This window comes from Squalius cephalus (assembly GCF_949319135.1).
Source record: "Squalius cephalus genome assembly, chromosome: 18".
NCBI classification, from domain to species: Eukaryota; Metazoa; Chordata; class Actinopteri; order Cypriniformes; family Leuciscidae; genus Squalius; species Squalius cephalus.
This window is the reverse complement of record NC_137139.1, coordinates 9,188,162-9,206,237: the sequence shown is the minus strand read 5'-3', so window position 1 is coordinate 9,206,237 and position 18,076 is coordinate 9,188,162. Positions and strand designations below refer to the sequence as shown.

The following is an 18,076-nucleotide window of genomic DNA, read 5'->3' as shown; positions in this document are numbered from 1 at the left end:
TTGAGGACTACAGGTACCTGGGGGTACACATTGACTGTAAACTGGACTGGTCTAACAACATCAACGCTGTTTTCAAGAAAGGGCAGAGTCGGCTTTTCCTACTGATACCTTTTCCGGTATCATGGACAACCCCTCTCACCCCATGCATGCCTCCTTGATGGGCCATCGGAGCACATGCAGCAATAGACTCATCGCCTCTAAATGCAGAACTGACCGTCACAGGAAATCCTTCCTACCTGTGGCAATAAGACTGTACAACTCTTCACTGCTCTGTAGGTGATTTCTCAGGATTAATACTAAAATTAATATTAATGTTACTTTGTCCATAGTCAAATTGTGCAATATAACACAAATGTATGTCATTAAATGTTTGTTTCATTCCACTATTATATACTTATACTCTCTTTATTTATTTTGCACTGTCATTTTTCAGAACCATTTGCACTAATAGTTATATTACTGTATTTTATTGTATTTTATTTTTATTTTATTTGCACTATTTCACTGTTGTTATTATTATTTACTGTACTTATGTATACTGTTTTTCATTTTATTATTATTATTATTTACTGTATATTTTTCTTGTTCCTTGGTTGCATTGAGCATGCTTGTGACAAAAGAATTTCCCTCGGGATAAATAAAGTTCCTCTTATCTTATCTTATCTTATCTTACTTTTATAGTCATTATTTGGGTAGCACACATATTCTGAATGCCTTCGGCAGAATTCAAATGAGCCATTTTAATCTAGATTAATCTAGATTAATTTCAAAATTAATCTAGATTAATCTAGATTAAAAAAAAAAATCTATGCCCACCTCTAATTTTTACGTATCTGTCAGTCTGAGGTGTTATTGCCAAATATGGTTCTTTCAGTGAGTATATGATAATCAAAAGGTAGTGTGTCGATTCAAGAAAAAATCCACATATGTGACCCTGGATCACAAATCCAGTCATAAGTTGCACAGGTATATTTGTGGCTATAGCCAACAATACATTGTATGGGTCAAAATAATCGATTTTCTTTTATGCCAAAAATCATTAGGATATTAAGTAAAGATCATGTTCCATGAAGATATTTTGTAAATTTCCTACCGTAAATGTATAAATAATTTATTTTTGTGAGTGGATGCAGCACAATCTTGAACATAAATGGACAAGTTTAAAGGAGATTTTCTCAATGTTTAGATTTTTTTTGCATCCTCAGATTCCAGATTTTCTAATAGTTGTATCTTGAACAAATATTGCCCTATCCTAACAAACCATACATCAATGGAAAGCTTATTTATTCAGCTTTCAGATGATGTATAAATCTCAATTTCAGAAAATTGACCCATGTGACTGGTTTTGTGGTCCATGGTCACATATTACATATTTTAAAATATTACATAATTCATTGATGCTTGTTTGTAATCATTTGAAAATTACATGGACATACGAATTTACATGTATGAAGCGATCTAAATCTGCGTAGTTGAAACAATGGATGTTAACTGAGTACAAAGCACTGCACAAAACCAGCACCAAAAGTAGCATTAATGGTAAAGTATTTAAGTCACTTGTATTTAGTCTATGTATATATATTGATACACCATTTTCCATTTGAAAAACTATCATAACCAACTATTATAGTTGGTAAAATGAAGCCCAGGCTCCACCTACAGGCCTATTATGTGAAGTGTAGGCTGACAACAACATGCAAAATGGTGACGTGAAAGGACTTATATCTTAAGATTTTTGATAATTTTAGGCAATTGTATATATAAAAGAATATACAGTACTGGTCAAAAACTTGGACACATTAATATTTTTTATGGTTTTAAAGAAGTCTCTAATGCACATCAAACCTGCATTTATTTGATCAAAAATCAGTTCTGTTGTAAAGATAATCAATAATTGAATTAGTTAATTTCATCTATAAAGCAGTTCTGCAAAAAATTATGTCATCGTCCAGCTCAGTTCAGTTCTCATACAACAGCGTCAGTATAAGTTTCCCCATCTAAGCAAGCCAGAGGTGACAGTGGCAAGAAACCCAAACTCCATTAGGTGACATAATGGAGAAAAGATTTGGGAGAAACCAGGCTTAGTTGGGGGGCCAGTTCTCCCCTGGCCAACGAACAAACACAGTGTGATTATGATTCAGGCTGCATCACAAGTCAGAAATCAGATTCTGGAGTAGTAGCATTCAAATATTTTATACAGTTCCTTTTGCTTGAAGATTGATTCATCATGCCAGAATAGAGACAAAACTGGTCATAGGTCTGTGCACAGGACTTGTCTTGTGGTCTCTGCTGAGGATCTGTGCCGAAGGCTGTTATGTCGACAAGCCTTCACAGGGGATTGTCTAGTTGACATGATCTCTGCTGACATTAAGGGATGCATTGTGGTCGTGTCTAGGGGCAGGGCCACCATCTGACCTGGATATGGATCTGATCCGTCTGACTACGGTAACCCCGGGATAAGGATGAAAAAGACCATTAGTGTAGATGCTATCATTCTTTACGATGTAACAAGTACATTGAGTGTTATAGGAAGTGTTCCTGGTTCGGGTTGACCTAATTTATGCAGCCTATAAATTGTTAATTTATAACAATCATTTAACTGATTTGAATAATACAAATTGATAATGTGTTATGTGTATGCTAGGTTAAAGAGATCTGTTAGTTTAGATTTAAACTAATAGAGTGTGTCTGCTAGGCTAGGCAGACTATTCCACAGTTTGGATGCTAAATGGGAAAAGGATCTACCGCCTGTAGTTGATTTTGATATTCTAATTCTATTATCAACTATCCAGAATTTTGAGATTGCAATAGACGTGAATGACTATAACGTGTTAAGAGCTTTCTCAATTATTAAAGGGTTAGTTCACCCAAAAATGAAATTTTTCGGGGTTGGAGCAACATGAGGGTGAGTAATTACTGACAGAATTTTCATTTTTGGGTGAACTAACCCTTTAAAGAGATAAACCATTTAGTGCTTTACAAAGTGACATTGCCAACTACAGGCCTGGCAGCATCATACAGCGTTTTTAGTTGTTTTTGTCAACTTGTCAAAAACGCAAAGGAAAAATGTTTCTGTTTTTAGTACATTTTTGTCATGTAAACATATCCTTAATGAGTGTTTGGTGCTGGGGAGCTAACAGAAATTATGTTATCTGTGTAGTTAAGTGTTTCCCCACCCTGTTCCTTGAGGCACACCAATAGTACACATTTTGGCTGTATCTACTTCTGGGTTGTATCCGAAATCATACCCTATAGCCTCATTCCCTATTCCCTACATTGGCCCACTTAGTTCACTTGAAAGAGTGAAAGAAAACGAGTGATTGAATTCAGACACTGTGTGCTGTAACGACTGAGACAATCAGACACATAACTATTTGTTACATTTAACAAATAAGCTTCAAAGCCCACTCTTAGGAATGAAACATCCCCCCAAAAGAGACAAGAGAGCAGGAAAGGTTTCAGTCGCCAGGGCGACGATCAGATAAGATGGCTTTATTGCTGTGAAAATGAGGTCATGTGGTCAAGACCTAGGCCATAGGAAAGACAGAAACAGACCTTAAAACAGACTTTCCTGCATTCATTTATAGACGAACTGATCTATAAATGAACTTGCATCCCAGGACTTTACTGTCTTGTGTAGTGTCTTTGATACTATTATTTCTTTGACCTATGTATTCATTTTCTCTTTTAAAGGAGTCATAACCTAGTATTACCTTGGATACCTACTGCTGTATTATAGTCTTTCAGGCCCTTCTAAAAAAGAAAAGTGGAAAAAAAATAAACACAGAGCTCCTCAGACCCTTATTTCTGAAGGCATTATTGTCTCGCGAGATCTGATGCGATATTTTGGCTGTCGTGGACGGTCATTTTAATAATGCAAATGAGGGGCGCGTTGATTGGTGGCAGGAAGGAGGGGGGTTGACACCGCAGGTAACGCTTTAGCATATCATTCCAAAATGACATCATGGCGCAAGTTATGAATGAACCCGACCTGGCCGCGACCGGCTTCCCGGCCAGTGTATAAGCGTTAGGCAATCAATATACAATAGCCGAATTCATGATAATCTCAGTCATTTGTTGTTTGCAAAGTAGCCATTCCCCATGTTTACCTCGAAGCTAATACTCCCGCCAGTGTTGTGCCTGAACGCGTTTATTGAACGATAGTTCATGAACTCGTTCATATTTTGGGCGAACGTGAACTGAACGTACCGCATTACTGCCTGATGAACGTTACTGTGAACTCGTTCATGGTGTCTGTGAACTCCACGCTCTCTCAGTTTAACTTCATTCAGTAGGATGCCAGATTTCTATAAAGCCTTCCAGGCGAAAACCCACCTAAAACCCACCGTAAACCGCCCTTAATATGTAGCGGAAAAAACACCCAATCTGGCAACACCAGCCACCAGTGTCCACTGACTCTCTTTTCAAGTCATTTCGTTCATTTAAGGGGCTTTAAAGGGTTACTTCAGGATTTAGCATTAAGCTTTGTATTAGTAGAAAACCTGTAGTATTTTCGAATTACCATGCTTTCCACCCTCATATCCCCCTGAGACAAGAGATTTATGTATTTTTTGTCTGGAAAAAATCCTCAGATGACGCAAAAATCGTCATTTTGCGTCATCGGAGGATTTTTTGGCCAGAGGCTAAAGACTACAGCCAGTAGATGGCGTTGTTCCGCATGTTTTCAGCCCGCCCATACAGGGTGGGATCTCACTCACAGAATGTACACAGTGTCAGCCGTCTTTCTTTGGAAGCTAAGCTAGCAGGCTCTTGTTCTGTGGAGAAAGCTGAATAGTAGGAGAAAGCTGAGTAAGTAACCATCCTCCTTTTCCCGGACTTGTCCGGCTTGTCCGGCCCGATCGTTCAAAATGTCTGGGATTCAGCTTTTGCTTTCTGCGGTCGCTATTCCTTGTTTACATGCACACCTTTTGTTTCAATCTAACTGAATTCATTCCGATTGGTGAATTTGAATGTAGTGTTTACATGAACGCTAAACAAGTGATCGGTTGATGTGCGTTTTACCATTGCTAAGAAAAATTCCCGCTCCCCCGTGAGAGATGCGAGACCCGGAGCGTCTCAGTAATGACACCACCGGCCTCGCGCCGTTCTCCCGCGGCCGTCAGCCTCGTCCTGCTCGCCACAGTAAACATGATGAATGAATGGCGACTGTAGAACGCAAAAGCCGAATCCCGGACATTTTGGACGATCTCTAAATCCCTTGCAAACTCATCACGTAGGCTAGCTTTGTTGTTTTAAACTGCGCACTCTTACCGGTAGGCGTGGCCTCCTGAGACAGCGAAGCAAGTGCATTCTGGGAGTTGTTGTCTTTCATCCACATAAGCCAAAAATACATTTTCTGGCTTTTCTCAGTCTAGAAAGCTCCAAATTCAAAAATTTCTTCACATTTCTTCTACTTAAATGACCTATTTTAAATACACATTCATCTTCCCAGAGGTGAAGTATCCCTTTAAATGTTACTATTAACTGGCAAATTCCCCGAACACATCCACCTACGCAGTCTTGATCATATTCTGAATTAAGAAATCATTATAATGCAGTCAAAAATCGTTTACAGGGAACATAAATAATTACTTCACCTCGAGTCTTTCATGAACGACTCATCACTTACGTTACAAATCAAAACAAAAAGCAGCAAGGAGGTGTATGCGTTAGGCAATCAATATACAATAGCCGAATTCATGATGATCTCAGTCATTTGTTGTTTGCAAAGTAACGTTAGCAGCCATTCCCCATGTTTACCTCGAAGCTAATACTCCCGCTAGCATACAATAGCCGCATTAGCAGTTAGCTGCTGTTTGTTACACACAGTAGAGCAATAAAAACTCAGTCTTACCGTTTCAATTTCAGGCAAGTCTCTGATGGGTCCGGGTATCGTTCGTTCATTTGTTTTTGCTTTCACATATGAAAACGAAAAAACGAGAAAACAGCTCCTTTTTCCGTTTTTTCGTTTTTTTAGAAAAACGAAAAAACGAAATTATGACTTGATTTTTGGTTTTCCCGTTCTTGCATGGAAATCAGAAAAAACACTTGATATTCTGATTTTCCCTTGTGGGTGGTGCTAAATCTGATTGGCAGGAAATGCATTCATTATTTTTCAAATTAAGAGTTTACCCATACTGTATTTGTTAGCCTCTAAAATTAATAGTCTATATGCATGCTATTTGTTACCCAATTATTTGGCTTAACTGACTGAAAAAATCTATTGAAATAGCCTAAATGTAAACATGTTCACGCATTGACGTGGTCAGGGTGGTTATCAGACAAAAGGCAGAATGGAGAGAAGGCCCTTCTTAGTGCATTCCTTCGCAATATATATATATATATATATATATTATTTTTTGCCTTCCCTTGCCAATAGATTTTGCTATCCCTTTACATCTTCCTGATATACTCTTGCTCAGGCCATCCTTAAAAATATTTTGGTTTGCCATAACAGCCAAAAAAAAAAAAAAAAAAAAAAAGGCGTCGGTAGGCCTATATTTTTTTTTTTCAAGATTCAATGTAAAAAAAAAAGGTACAAATTTGGTCAAGGTGATTACGTAGGTATGAATTTAAACAAATTTGCATATCGGGACTTCACTGACAGTTTTCCAGAACTTCGTGCCAAGTTAAATAGGTGTCGAGAGAGAAAAAAAAGAGAGATTTTAAAAAAAAAATTGTGAAATAAAAATGCAACAGAATTTGTTAAACATGAAAAGGACTTATCTACGGAGCCCCTAAAGGGACGTGGTGGTGGAAATTTTTTTAGGTTGGGAGAAATTTTTTTTTTCAAATCTTTTGCGTTCCCTCGCAAAACTTTTGCGTTCCCCCGAGAAACTTTGCGTTCCCTCGCAAAACTTTTGCGTTCCCTCGCAAAGTTATTTGCGTTCCCACGCAAAACTTTTGCGTTCCCTCGCAAAGATATTTGCGTTCCCACGCAAAGTTTTGCGTTCCCTCGCAAAGATATTTGCGTTCCCACGCAAAACCTGTTTTGAGCTCGGACAGATCACTTCCTGTTTAATGTCCCGCTGGCAGTGTTTCAGAGCTCCGTACGTTAATGGAGCGTTTCATAGTGTTTGAACTTGGACTCAAATATAAAGAAATGCGTCAGCGCTTAACTCAAGGAGTTCAGTGAAGCTGGCAATATTCACATAGGCTATTCGAACGTCCCTATTCTTGAACTAAACGTTGTTAAAGCACAAACCACACCTATTTACAATCACAGTAACCTAGACAACGAGCTACAACCCAATTCTCATCAAAACGAGCTTTATAATATTAATTTGTCTCTAACCAGACGAATGTGAGGCAAGTCCAAATGAGGGGCCATCTGTAAAGTGAAAATCCCCAACCCTTCTGCACATTTTATATTATTGAACATATTCAATAGCTTCACTGTGATCACACTGTACTGTCACCAAATTCAGTTCACACATCACTGCTCTCCTGCTGGTTATACTACATAATTTTTTATGTGCAATTATACTTCCCAAACTAAGTGTTGTAGGCCTATAACCAACATTAGAGTGGTGATGTGTGAACTAAATTTGGTGTGTTACAGTGAAGTTATTGAATATTTTTCATAATATAAAATGTGCAAAAGCAGTGTAGTATGACCAGTGGGTCACCATTGATATGTAAACTGAATTGGGTGGCACTACAGTTTGTAACATTGAAGTCAATGACTATTTTTGACAATGAGTTGATGCTGTAGTCGTTTTTGGGTTATATTGCACTTTGCAGACGGTCCCTTTGAACTTGTCTCTCAGCCGCCTGCTCATATCCATTTAGCCTATATTATAAAAGCATTGTTTTGATGATAATTGGGTTGTAGCTCATTGTCTAGGTTACTGTGATTGTAAATAGGTGTCGTTTGTGCTTTAACAACGTTTAGCTCAAGAATATGGACGTTCGAATAGCCTATGTGAATATTGCCAGCTTCACTGAACTCCTTGAGTTAAGCACTGACCGCATCTTTATATCAGAGTCCAAGTTCAAACACTATGAAACGCTCCATTAACGTACGGAGCTCTGAAACACTGCCAGCGGGACATTAAACAGGAAGTGATCTGTCCGAGCTCAAAACAGGTTTTGCGTGGGAACGCAAATATCTTTGCGAGGGAACGCAAAAGTTTTGCGTGGGAACGCAAATAACTTTGCGTGAGAACGCAAAAAACTTTGCGAGGGAACGCAAAAGTTTTGCGTGGGAACGCAAAGTTTCTCGGGGGAACGCAAAAGTTTTGCGAGGGAACGCAAAAGATTTGAAAAAAAAAAAATTCTCCCATCCTAAACATTTTTCCACCACCACGTCCCTTTAGGGGCTCCGTACTTATCCGTCTGGCATGGCCGCTACATGTTATATATTAAATAACATTTAGAAAACCTGTATAAACTGAACACCAAATAATAATAACTATAGCCTTGATCGATGGTGACGTGTTTATAAGTGGCGCTGCCAATAATGCACCTAAGCTGTCTCAAAGAACTGGGAAAAGTAATGATTATAGCAAGGAGGCATTTCATTTGTTTATTAATAAACAAGTGTTTTTTTGTGTCATAGTTGGCTGCAAAGATGAAGTTGACGATGCTGACTCGCGTTCTTCGCAGTAGTGAACTCGCCAGAGAGAAATGTACATTTCATACGGATTATATAGGCAGAGAGCAGTCTGTTTTCTTTCGTTTTGAATTGTTTTGTTTAAAAGTAGCCTACTCATTCCAAGCTTTTTATAGATATATTTATCAGGTCTGTGAGGCAAGTAGCTTATACTGAGTTTCAGTTTATTTAAGAGAGCTCCAGTTCACGCCAGCGCCTCCATGTCCTGATTATATTGCCTGCTATATTTACCTCTTATTTATTAAACCCAGGAAATTGGTTGATGAAACATTGATTTAGATTAAGATACAATTAATACAAAACGAAATTCACTTTAAAGAAAGGCGTTCTACAAAAACAAACTTAATGAAGTGGTCAAAATCATGTCTGCCCACTCCATTTGTCTCCCGATATTTTCGGGATCATCTTATCTTATTCATGCTTTTCACTTTTCATATAATCAACATAGATGAAATTTAAAAAATATATGTTATTTTATTAAAACATGAATATGAAACTAAAACGTTTTTAATGAATAGTTGTAGCCGATTCATTAAAAAATTTAGTTTCATATTCACGTTTTAATAAAATATATATTTTTTAAATATGTTATTTAAACTTAGCCTACAGAGAAATTTAATGTCGGAGCGTCTTTCCGGTGAGCATGTGGGGGGAGAGATACGATTTTCGATCAATAATCGAATATTATTTTGCTTGATATGCCAATCCTTAATATTTGGTGTTGTAAATGCCTGTTTGAGGTCTCTGTGAAAGTTTTAAAGCAGTATTTTAGTGCCGCTTTCAGAGCACTCATGTACGTAACATTGTTTCTTCCTCATAAATGCGAACACGAAAAATAAAATAAAATGAATAGGCTATATTATGTTTTGTGGAGAGTCGACCCTTCTTCATCTGGTGGGTATATTACTTTTGGTTTGCGCAAAATTCATAGAATTACTAAAACATATTTTACCACCTAAAAGTTTACTTTTTTTGTGTCACGTCCGGACCGTAACGCAAGTGTATTTCCCTCATATTAAATATAAAACGCATGTATAGACTGGTATTTTTCTAACGTCTGGACTCCTTTATTAAGGGAGTATGGATATAGACGTTTCAATATATTAGTAGCCTATTAAACGCATTTTCTGGTCATTTATATTTCAAGTTTTGACTGCAAATGTCACGTCGTCCATAACGCTGGAACTGCCAATATAGCTAGGCTATATGTGGCTTAATAGGCTACTTCAGTGATAAAGATCAAATGCTGTACACACCTTATTAATAAACCATACTATCCTACAGAAAAGCAGATGAGCCCAGAATATGAGCGCAACGCATTTATAACGAAACGTTAAGCGTTTTTCTCCCATTATAGAAACACTTTATTACAAAGCAAATAAAGGTGTCTCTTAACGTGAGGATGACAGGATTTCTATGAGGATGACATTGCGGTGCACACTGCACTGCACAGCAAACCCTTTAAATGGTAGCCTATTCAATGCAAAACAAAAATGAAAAATATAAGTAGCCAATAAAATAAACAAATTATTGTGGCATTAATTAGCCCACAAACAATATTTATTTATTATAAGTCTAAACGAATTTATTTAAAGAAAAACGCCAGCGTTGGGCGTTTATCTGTATAGGCTAAGTGTTTCAGCCGCCCTTTTCAAACTGGCGCAAGAAAATGCAACAGAATTTGTTAAACATGAAAAGGACTTATCCGTCTGGCATGGCCGCTCGCTCTAACGTTAACCTAGATAAATGTTCGCTATTATTAAGGGCATATCCGAGTGTTTGTGCGGAGTGTGGAGCGCGCACTGCATGACATGGAGGCGCTGGTGCCATCACTCGCATTTTCCTATCAACAGTGGAAACAACTTAAAATACTCCATCATTTCTGGTCAAACAGAAAAGAATAATACATCAGTCGCAACTACTTTTATTTGTGTAAACTCACAACAACAAGAAACCGTTGTGCTTTTGTAAAATAAAAGAAAACGAACAGGGCGCGCTTTCATGATCTCTGTGAATTGGAGCGCGTCTCAAACATTAACTGAAAAAGCCTCACAGACATGAGAAATATAGCTATCTATATAAAGCTTATAAAAAATGTCCACCAATGAAAAAAATCCAATCGAAAGCAAATACGTATGGTACCATCTGATTATGTAATCCTGTCCGTATGAAAGGCCCATCTAGGCTATATTACAGCGGAGATGTATGGAGATATGTTTGCAGGCAGCCTACACTGATTTAGAAAAGACTAGTTTATTAATAAACTATTAAAATGCTTCGTTATTTTTTTTTTCAGACACATTTATTATCATTAGCCTACTTTTGCCGGTGCTACTGGGTGCTTTGCGGCAAGTTTTATGCATGCGCTTGAGCGCAGAATAAGCGTATATGCACCCAGGATAGAATATAAACGTGCGATTAGTACTAATTGCTTAAATAACTGACTACTGGTCTAGAAAAAACTTTAGTTTATGGCAACTCTAATCAATAGCCGACATTTAATATTTGGTATTATTTAATTAGTAATTTTATCCAACTCTTTACATTAAATTAGTTGAGTTAGCATAATTAGTTAATGAACTAATAAAATAATAAAATAAAGTTTAAAGTAAGAAACTAACCATATTTCTATAGCATTGCTTATTCCACCACACAAAGGACTGTTTATAAGGTGACAATCCGTTATACATGTGAAGATTGTAAGGTGTATCTTGAAGATTTTTGTATTGTATTGTATCTTCTGTTATAAAGACAAGATTGACATTTCGTTAATTAAACAAAATAAGAACACAATGTTGTAAAAAATAATCAACTTAGGCTATGTTCTGTTAGGTGTGTTTTTGTTTAATTATATCTCTAGGTAATGCCTATTAAAGCCTATTAACAAAATAAATCTTATATATAACATATAAAAAAACGTATAGGCCTATAAAATATAAAAATATAAAATATAAATATATTTTTAAAGGCATATTTTGTACATGACGACACATGTCCTTATAAGGCCAAGAAAACATGTCGTTTTAACGACATAACATCTCGTTATTACGAGAAAATATGTCGTTTTAACGACAAAAGATCTCGTTATTACGAAAAAAATTGAGGGGGAAAAATAATATGTAACATTAGGCCTATGTGGCAGCAATGCGTCACCGTATGGGTAAACTCTTAATTTGAAAAATAATGAATGCATTTCCTGCCATTCAGATTTAGCACCACCCACAGGGGGAAATCGGAATATCAAGTGTTTTTTCTGATTTCCGTGCAAGAACGGGAAAACCAAAAATCAAGTCATAATTTCGTTTTTTCGTTTTTCTAAAAAAACGAAAAAATGGAAAAAGGAGCTGTTTTCTCGTTTTCATATGTGAAAGCAAAAACAAATGAACGAACGATACCCGGACCCGGATGGTTGGAATTGCACCTTTTTCCAAACAGAGCTTCGAGGCCAACTTCGCCTGATATTGCCCCAAATTTGTGTAGCAGCTATGATTCCTGTGTGAAATGTTTAGCGCAGACTCCTAACGATAAGCCAGTTGAAAGGGTTGTTGGGACAGCGTCATTAAAAATGAATTTCATCCACTGGTCCCTGATAGTTTGGTCCGTTTTTGGTAGAGAAAACACATTTACATGTTGTTTGTGGCAGTCAACCACAGAGCAACTCAGGTGTGTACTCATTTCTCCATCTTTCTCGACTGAACTGAATATGAGGGGGAGAGGGGCGGGCTTCCCGCGGCATAGGTTTGCGGTGTCCATATATGGTATATCCTGCCCCGTCATGACGTCAAGACGGGGCTGAAATCAAAATCTCGTATTTGAGTGCGCGTGCACGCGCGCTGGTTTATTTACCCTGAGGTAAACAAACGCTTCACTTTTAAATATCGGCTTCCCGGCCAGTGTATAATCGTAAGGCAATCATAACATACATTGATTCTCGTGGAAAAGTGAAAATTGCAGGTTATGACTCCTTTAAACTCTTTTGGATTAATGTTTCAGCATAACCAAAATCATATGTGTAGCATGTTTTGTCACTATAAATTCCAATCTTAATCTCCCATTTGTTAATTTACATTACATTTTGCTAACTTTGTGACACCTTAGTATTATAAGAATCTTGAAGATTCTTTTGTTAAACACCCAATCAAATGACATGTTCAAAGGCCTGCTTGAACAAAGGGTCGTAAAGAAATTCCCTCCTTAGGGAACAATTTCTTATTGGCTAACACACCTCCAGAGGGTGTGACATCTTCACGCTTTAAGAATCACTGATCACAAGAACGAAATACAAATACAAAAATGAAAGTAAAGACGGCAGTCCCTCACGGTCGACTGCCGCCACACATAATAAAACAAAACATTAAATAAAATAGTCCAGGCCTGGCCTCTCTCGATCTCCACTGTCATCGCTCCCCCTTTTATGCTTCAGCCCCTCCGTGAGAGATACAAGACCGACGCGTCTCGCAGGTGTCGCTCATTATCAATCACACCACTGGCCTTGTGCCGTTCTCCCACGGCCCTCAGCCTCGTCCTGCTCGCCACATACCCGAGACAGCTCTCAGGGCAGACGGCAAGAGTCCCCCGTTCCCTGCTTCTCCCCATCATGGCGAACATCAGCAGGCTCCGGCCTCTGGCAAACGGCGGCGACTCCTCCGCTCCCTCACGGACAGCAGCCGCCCCTCCAGCACCCAGGCTGTCGGCAGCGAGCCCGACCGTCCCCCCGGCAACTCACTCCAGCGCACCGCCTCGAGCTTCCATGGCGACGGACTCTGCTCACCATGCTTGATGGCATCGTGGATTCCCCACAGCAGCGAGGGCTCTTTGACAGCGCGTTCTTCCTTCCCGGGTTTCGGCACCAGTGTAACAAAGCTAAATGTTATGGGAAGGAGGCGGGAACCGTCGAACATTCAAACATATTTTAATAACAAATAAATAAACAAATACAAAAACATAAAGAAGGCAGTCCCTCACGGCCGACTGCCACCACACACAATAAAACAAAACATTAAATGTTTAGTTTAGTTTAGATCCTTTATTGTCCACAAGTGGAAATTTGTCTTTGGCTTCACTATACACCACACACAAGGACATCAACACAACATAGAAATATACATAAAAAATAAAACAATAACATTCCCATGTACCTATGCATAGCCTACATATCCACCCCTACTCATATTCATATCTTCTCAACATTTAAAATTCGAATGGCAGTTGGCACAAATGACATCTGGTACACATTTTTACTCACCCTAGGTTGTCTAAACTGTCTCCTTGATGGTAACAACTGGAATTTAGAATGTAAGGGATGAGAAAAATCCTCTATAATAACCCATGCTTTTTGTTTAACTTTTAATAAATAAATCTCATTCAGTTGTCTTTGTGTCTTATCTACAATTGCGCTAGCTACATTAACCACCCTAGACAATTTCTGCTTTGATTTAACAGTCAGAACTCCATACCACATAGTCATATAAAAAAACATAATACTCTATACAAGATTCTTATAGACAATCTCTAAAATATTTTTGCTCACGCCAAAGTGTTTTAGCCTCCAAATAAGATGCAATCTCTGCATTGCCTTTTTAAAAACATAATCCACATTTCCAGCAAAACTCAAGTTACTATCTATGAATGTTCCCAAGTATTTAAAACTATTGACTATTTTTACCTGGTATCCATTGAGTATTAAGGGTTGCAATTTTTCAGAGCAATTTTTCAAATAAAATAGTCCAGGTTTGGCCTCTCTCAATCTCAACTGCCGTCGCTCCCCCTTTTATGCTTCCTCTCCTCTGCGAGAGATACGAGACCGGTGTGTCAACGCAGGTGTCGCTCATTATCAATTACGCCACCGGCCTCGTGCCGTTCGGTATTCTCTAGCCGTTGAGCACATAGACTGTAAAAAAATATGGACGACGCCCCTTCACTCTCTTCCATTGGTGAGAACTAAAGCCGCCAGTGTCCCGATATGGCGCTGACATCTTTGGGCTTGAGTCTGCGCAGTAGCGATTTCGGGACCAGACCTGCGCAGTAGTGAGCAGGAAGTAAAGCCGCGAAATCAATGCTCCGCCCTCACTCTCGCAGAATGCACTCTCCCTGAGTGCACTTTTTTCAAAATTGATTGCAGTACGACAAGAGGCTTGTTAAAATAAAGTAAATACAATCTCCTCAGTCCTCCGAAGATCCCGAAAAAAATGTCCGTTGGTGCTTCAGTGACTACTTCGCTCAGAGAACCTGTCAATCACAGCTGTCAATCATGACGTTACACCACCGTTTTTATAGCATCACGTAACTAACTAAAAACCAACTTATTTTTGAAACAGACACTTGAACTTACATCAGCGTGATAAAAACGACAGCAAATGAAAGAAACCACCTTTGGAAAAAAAGATATTTGATGTGTAATTTAATTGTTTAGTTGGTCTCACACAGGGAGGCGGGGCTTATGACCTATACTAGGACCAGTCACCGGGGGGCGATCGAGATGTTTTGGCTTCACTTTTCAGGGCTTGTGCGGCACGCTTGGTTGAGCATGCATCAATTGTACACTCGTTACTGTGGTGCATTATGGGATTGAATGAGTGCACTGAATAACAGCCACTATGGTTTCAGACATCACTACAAATGGCTGTCCCCCCTTATTTAATGATATAGGGGGCGATTCTTGACGGATTCCCTTGTCTTGGAGTTCTACTAATGAGCTGATAAGTTGAATCAGGTGTGTTTAATCAGGAAGAGTTTGATAATGTGTACCATTGGTGTGCTCCATGAACAGGGTTGGGAAACACTGAAAAATACATATGTATCCATAGATGTAGAGTTGTGTATTAAATGCTTGAACAAATATTTAAATGTTCTGATCAATGATTTCCAATGTTCTAATCAGTCACAAACAGGATGGATCAAAGTCCCTTGAAAAGAAGCAGTTGGACTCTATTTTTAAGGTAGGAGTGATTTTTATGTTTTTCTGTGTGGAACTGGGTTTTTCTATGTTTATAAATGTTTTTGAAGCTTTTGGTAAACAGGGAAACATTAATAACAATCACAATATGTTCTACTATAAGTGTCAGAAACAAAACCTCCCACCTGCCCTCATTCGTAGATGTTATAAGTACAAGTCATTCAAATTGTACTCCGAGAAACTAAATGAGTATGTGACTGACCGCGTAAATATAGTAAATATATGAATATATAAGCATATGAGGAAAAATAAAACAAACAAAAATGAATGAATAAAATTACTTTGATAATGCATACTAATAATATATACATACGTATACATATCATAAATGTATATACACCTATATTTAAAGAAAACTATATATACCTACATAATTATACATATATGTGCATTACATTCATTTACACACCCCATATACTCATACAAACACATTTATACTTATACACCTGCATGGCCACACGTACTTGCATACTCATACCATATGTGGGTAAAAAGAATATATGAATGGAAGAAAATTGCAAATGACACTTAACTTCTATCACTAAGGATAATCCCAGTAACTTTCATACTAACAAGAACTAAAACAAAAGGCGGTAACCATCTTTATTAACCTGATTGTCGGAAGTACTACAGGTCCTTGTTAAGATAACAGGTAATATCTAAGACTAGTCAAAGTACACAGCGCACACCTTTCCTTGACCACTAAGCCTTTAAGAAGTTATAAATCAAGATTAAGTAAGGATTTTATTGGGTTCCAAATTTTTACATATGTCTTGGGTCTATTTGCTAACTTATATCTCAGCTCTTCGAGGGGTAAAACATTACTTAGGTCTCTGAGCCAACTCTCAAATATGGACACCGACTCAGATTTCCACTTATGTAAAATTGCTTTTTTTTGCTAAGATAATCATAAAAAATAATAATTTTTGCATAATGAAACGACCTGTGATAAATATTTATTTATTTATTTATTTATTTATTTATTTATTTATTTAAATATATGCTGCCAGAAAGGCCAGATTTTATGACATGACCAGAAAGCATGAGACAACATACCTTCTATGATTTTACATTTGTTACATGTAGAGGATAGGTAAATCCTATGTAGTTTGGTCCTCGAATAATGAAGATTGTGGATAACTTTAAATTGGATCACATGTCTAGCATTAATAGAACATTCATGAATTTTATTAATACATCCTTCCATGAATCACTAGACAATCCTATAGCAAGTTCCTTCTCCCATTCTTGCTTAATATGAACAGTGTTTGTGTTCACCTTGTCTAGTAATAGAGCATAAAAAACAGCACCTTGTTCCACTGAACTACGATTACTTATAGTTTCAAGAATTTGATGTATTGATATGTTTTCAAAGCCTATGAAATGTTTCCTTGTAAAATCCCTAATTTGTAAATACCGGAAACAAATCTGTAGATAATATTTTAATTTAAATTGAGTAAATTAACCAAAATTATTATCAATAAACAAGTCCCTTATGGAAATTAAACCCTTTTGTCCATTGGGAGAAAACCTTGTCATGTAAGCCTGGAGTGAAGGAATGGTTTTTACAAATTGGGCTGTCCAAATATATATGTGGAAGATCCAAAAATGATTTAATCCACTTCCATATTTTAAAGGAATTATTTATTATTCCATTCTCATTATAAGACCTTGATTCAATTTTTACTGGACTATTCAACAAAGCTTCTAAAGATGTTTTCCTACACAAGGTTCTTTCTAACCAGACCCTTTCCGGTATCTCCCCAATATTCTCTGGAGTTTGTCTCCACCAGGAAAGGAACTGTAAATTAGCAGCCCAATAGTAACATATGAAGTGGGGAAGACTAAATCCTCCTTTTGCTTTTGGCTTACACAGATGTTTTTGGGATTTTCTGACAGCTTTATAATTCCATATAAATGAAATAATAATAGACTCTAATTTTGCAAATAGCTTGACGGGTATCAGAACTGGAATGGAAGAAAATAAATATAAAAATCGAGGGAGGGTCACCATTTTGATTGCGTTGATCTTTCCTGCCATAGACATAGGTAAAGTCCTCCAAAATATAATATTATATTTGAGCTAATCCATTTTTATATGCCAATTCGTGCTTTTTTCAGTTGCTCATAAACATATTAATGGCAAAGGTGTAATTACACTCTATTTAGCACAAACAGGGCTACCATAATATGTGAGCAACATGTATGTACATGTTTGTATTTTTGAGAGAATAATGTTTATGCATGGTTATTGAAAAAACTAAAAATTAAAGTTTCTGAAATAGGGCCACAAAACACATACTAAATATGTGCCCACAAGACTTTTGAATAATGGGTGTTGTCACTTAGAGTTTTTTCTTCAAAATGATCTGAAAATCATCCTGCCTAATCATTCACATAAAACAATACATTGATTTAAACTTTGTAAGACACATTTTGTTTGGAAAGGCAATATGCGTGTGGGCGTGATTCATACCTGAGAAGACAATGACCCCATAATGAGCTGC

At 37.5% G+C, this 18,076-nt stretch overlaps 1 protein-coding gene across 2 annotated transcripts in view; it reads left to right on the top strand.

Annotated features, from left to right (window-relative positions):
• The window catches only part of LOC307145412 (NACHT, LRR and PYD domains-containing protein 3-like), a 133,347-nt gene that overhangs the window by 17,987 nt on the left and 97,284 nt on the right, over positions 1-18,076 (top strand). For both annotated transcript variants that reach the window (XM_079848513.1, XM_079848514.1), the window contains exon 6: positions 15,495-15,552. In XM_079848513.1, coding sequence (XP_079704639.1) covers positions 15,495-15,552 — 58 coding nt within the window. The remainder of the gene's footprint in view (positions 1-15,494; positions 15,553-18,076) is intronic.